Source organism: Mus pahari, unplaced genomic scaffold, assembly GCF_900095145.1.
Source record: "Mus pahari unplaced genomic scaffold, PAHARI_EIJ_v1.1 scaffold_13535_1, whole genome shotgun sequence".
Taxonomy (NCBI): domain Eukaryota; kingdom Metazoa; phylum Chordata; class Mammalia; order Rodentia; family Muridae; genus Mus; species Mus pahari.
Genome location: NW_018392723.1, coordinates 9,543 through 12,859, shown reverse-complemented (window position 1 = coordinate 12,859; position 3,317 = coordinate 9,543). Strand labels below are relative to the sequence as shown.

The 3,317-nt window shown below is 47.1% G+C and overlaps 1 protein-coding gene across 1 annotated transcript in view; it reads right to left on the bottom strand.

The window, feature by feature from the left end:
- Positions 1–100: 100 nt before the first annotated feature.
- Positions 101–3,317, bottom strand: part of LOC110315155 (butyrophilin-like protein 1) — a 10,009-nt gene continuing 6,792 nt past the window's right edge. Inside the window, exon 7 of the mRNA XM_021189285.1 lies at positions 101–135. Within this exon, the coding sequence (XP_021044944.1) occupies positions 101–135 (35 nt within the window). The remainder of the gene's footprint in view (positions 136–3,317) is intronic.

Here is a 3,317-nt window from a genome sequence, read left to right as displayed (position 1 = left end):
GTCACCTCTGCCATCCACACCACTGAAGCCATCAACACCTGAAGCACCACAGAAAAGAGCCATGGCAAGCACAGGGGGAGTGTCCCTAAGGAACACAGAGTCACTCACAGGCCTGGAAGTGTTCCTTGCGCCAATCTACAAGAGAAATACAGATCTCGTGAGGGGTTTCNGAGACTATAACCATCTGGTGGTCAGAAACTGTCTTCAGAAACATGGACTTTCTGGGGTTCTGAAGTGGGAGTAGTGGGGAATTGTGGGGACAATATGCTTGTCACACACACAGAGGGAGAGAGGTATACACATAAAAAACACACACACAGCTGGGCATGGTGGTGCACACCTTTTAGTCCCAGCACTAGGGAGGCAGAGGCAGGCAGATTTCTGAGTTCGAGTTCAGCCTAGTCTACAGAGTGAGTTTCAGGACAACCAGGGCTACACAGTGAAACCCTGTCTCAAAAAAGACAAACAACAAAAAAAGAAAGCCCCCCACACACATACACAGAGGAAGAGAGATATGATAAACAAAACACACATATACATGCAAATAAATACACACATAAACAGATACAGACATGCAAACAAACATAAAATACACCCATAACCACACAGAGAAGGAAGGAGAGATACACATAAAAACACACATATTCACATACATACACACACACACACACACACACACACACACACACACGTGCTATAGTCTTTATTGGAGAATAAAGACTTGAAGAGTGAGACCTGACACCCATCCCTAGTACAGGCAGAGAAGCATCCTCTCACTGCGCCTTGTCAGGTCCTAGACACAAGCATCCTGGAAGCTACACATCCTTGAATCAGAACTTTTCCAAGAATGGGAGAGAGGGACGGAGATGAAGCAGGAGGCAGGTGAGTTTGAGAGCAACCTAAGCTACCTGAGTAACTAGAAAGAAGCCTGAGGCACACAGTAAGACCCTGTCTGAGAAAGCAGCAGCATGGATGGGGCTCTACAGTACAGAGCTTCGAGGCCCAGTGCTTGATCTGACAGAACAACAAGCAAACCCAAGTCCAGGACAACTTGGTGCTCTTGCAGAAGACATGGCTTCAGGTCCCAGCCGTCTCATGGATGCTCATGGCCATCTGTAACTACAGTTCCGGGAGACTAACACACTCACCTGGACTCCAAGGGCACTAAGCATACACATGGCACACAGACACACATTCATGAGAAACACTCATTCACAGTATAAATAAATGGCTGGATGGAAAATAGAAAGAAAGAAAGAAAGAAAGAGAAAGAAAGAAAGAAAGAAAGAAAGAAAGAAAGAAAGAAAGAAAGAAAGAAAGAAAGAAAGAAAGAAAGAAAGATAGATAGATCTTTTTAAAAAGAGAGATAATGCCTATGAACAATTCTAACTCGCATGTGGGGTCCCCTAATATAACCATCTCAGGAAGTTGAGTGTGATTTCAAGTTGATCACTCATGCCTCGGTGAGACCCTAAACATCCTGGAGGCAGTGGTTGCCAGAATCAGAACTCATGGTGTAAACACCCAATCCCTGAGTGCCTGGGGCCTCAGAAGAAGGAATCAACAGGGACCAAATGCCAAGCATAGACAAGGAGACAGAGGGTGTGTGTGTGTGTGAGTGTGTGTGTGTGTGTGTGTGTGTGTCTGTGTGTGTCTGTGTGTGTCTGTGTGTGTCTGTGTGTGTCTGTGTGTGTCTGTGTCTGTGTCTGTGTGTCTCTATGTGTCGATATGACAGAGACAGAGAGAAAAAGACAGTGAGACAGAAAGAGACAAAGAGACAGAAAAAGAAGGTGAAAGAGACAAAAGATCTCATACTCTCTAAGTGTGTGTGTGAGAGAGACAGAGAGAGAGACAGAGAACACCAATAGAACAGAGGACAGTAAAGCAAAGGAACCCATAACTGAGACAAAGGCGCAGGAGCCCCAACTTTAAGGAGGACACAGAGACAAAGACTATCTTAGGGAGACCTGACCCCCAAACCTCCTAGGCTGACTTCTGGAATGTTCTGAAAGCAGCACTTCTGATCCACAAGGGCATCATGGCGCCCCTCCACAGTCTCTGCGAGCAGCTGAACTCCCCACTAACCCTGCACCTACAAGCTGTGCACTGATGCAGATGGCGGCAGACAGGGCCATGCTGACTCTGACAAGAGACAAACCCAGAATGTGTGCTGTGAGTCTGAAGAGGAATCCCTGCAGTCAGCTATGGAGGCTCCTGCAGTGACAGGGACAACAGAATGTTTAGCTCATCCTGGGGCAGCAAGAATAGGAACTGAGAGAGAAGAGGATGACAGAAGCTGAAGAAAGAGGGGTCAGGAAACACAACAACCATGGCTGTGCGCACTCCTGCTGGGGAGATGAACAAATGTCTACTCACATGAGAGCATGCCACCAGCAGACAAAGGGAAGACTCAACCGGGTACAGTTTGTGAAAACAAACAATCAACTCAATTAGAGTTCCTCATAAAAATGCCAGCTAAGGGTGAGCAACCACAATAATTAAGGAAAAAATTATCTCCTGCCCATAGCCATTAAATGTATGCAGAGTTACTTGGGGAAGGACATGATCAGAAGACCTTCCTCCAGCCACCATTAACATATATAAATCACAGAGGGGGTGACAGAGAGGACAGGGCAGGTAATGGTGCTGTGCTGAGTGAGACTAAGCATGACTTCTACAGGCTGTCCTGTGAACTCTACACTCATGCCAACATGCACACAAAGATACAAGGACACAGACAGACAGACACAGACAAACAGAGACAGAGACAGACAGACACAGACAAAGACAGAGACAGGGAGACAAAGAAAGAATCTTGGGACGAGGGAAGGAAACCTTTGTGACTCTTGATCCTAATGGGCCCTGTCCTGTGCAGGTCTCCATTGGGTAGTCACACTTTCTGACAGGTCAAGAGGATGACAACTACTTCCTTTTATGTCAGCTTGACACAAGACAGACAGGGTCATCTGAGAACAAGGAACCTGACTAGGGAAAATGTTTCCATAGCACTGGCCTGTAGGCAAGGCTATGGGACATTTTCTTGACTGGTGATTTGATATGGGAGGACACAGTCCATGTGGGCACTGTCATCCCCTGGCAGGTGGTTGTAGGATACAGGAGAAAAGAAACTGAGCAAGCCATCGGAAGCAATTCGCCAGGCAGCATCCTCCATGCCTCTCCCACAGCTCCTGCCTCCAGGTTCCTGCCTGCTTGAGTTCCTGCCCTGACTTGCTGAGAACAGGGACTGGGAGTGTGAGTCAAGTAAACACTCTCCTCCTTGAGGAAATGCTTGGGTCTTGGGTTTCATCCCAGCAGGA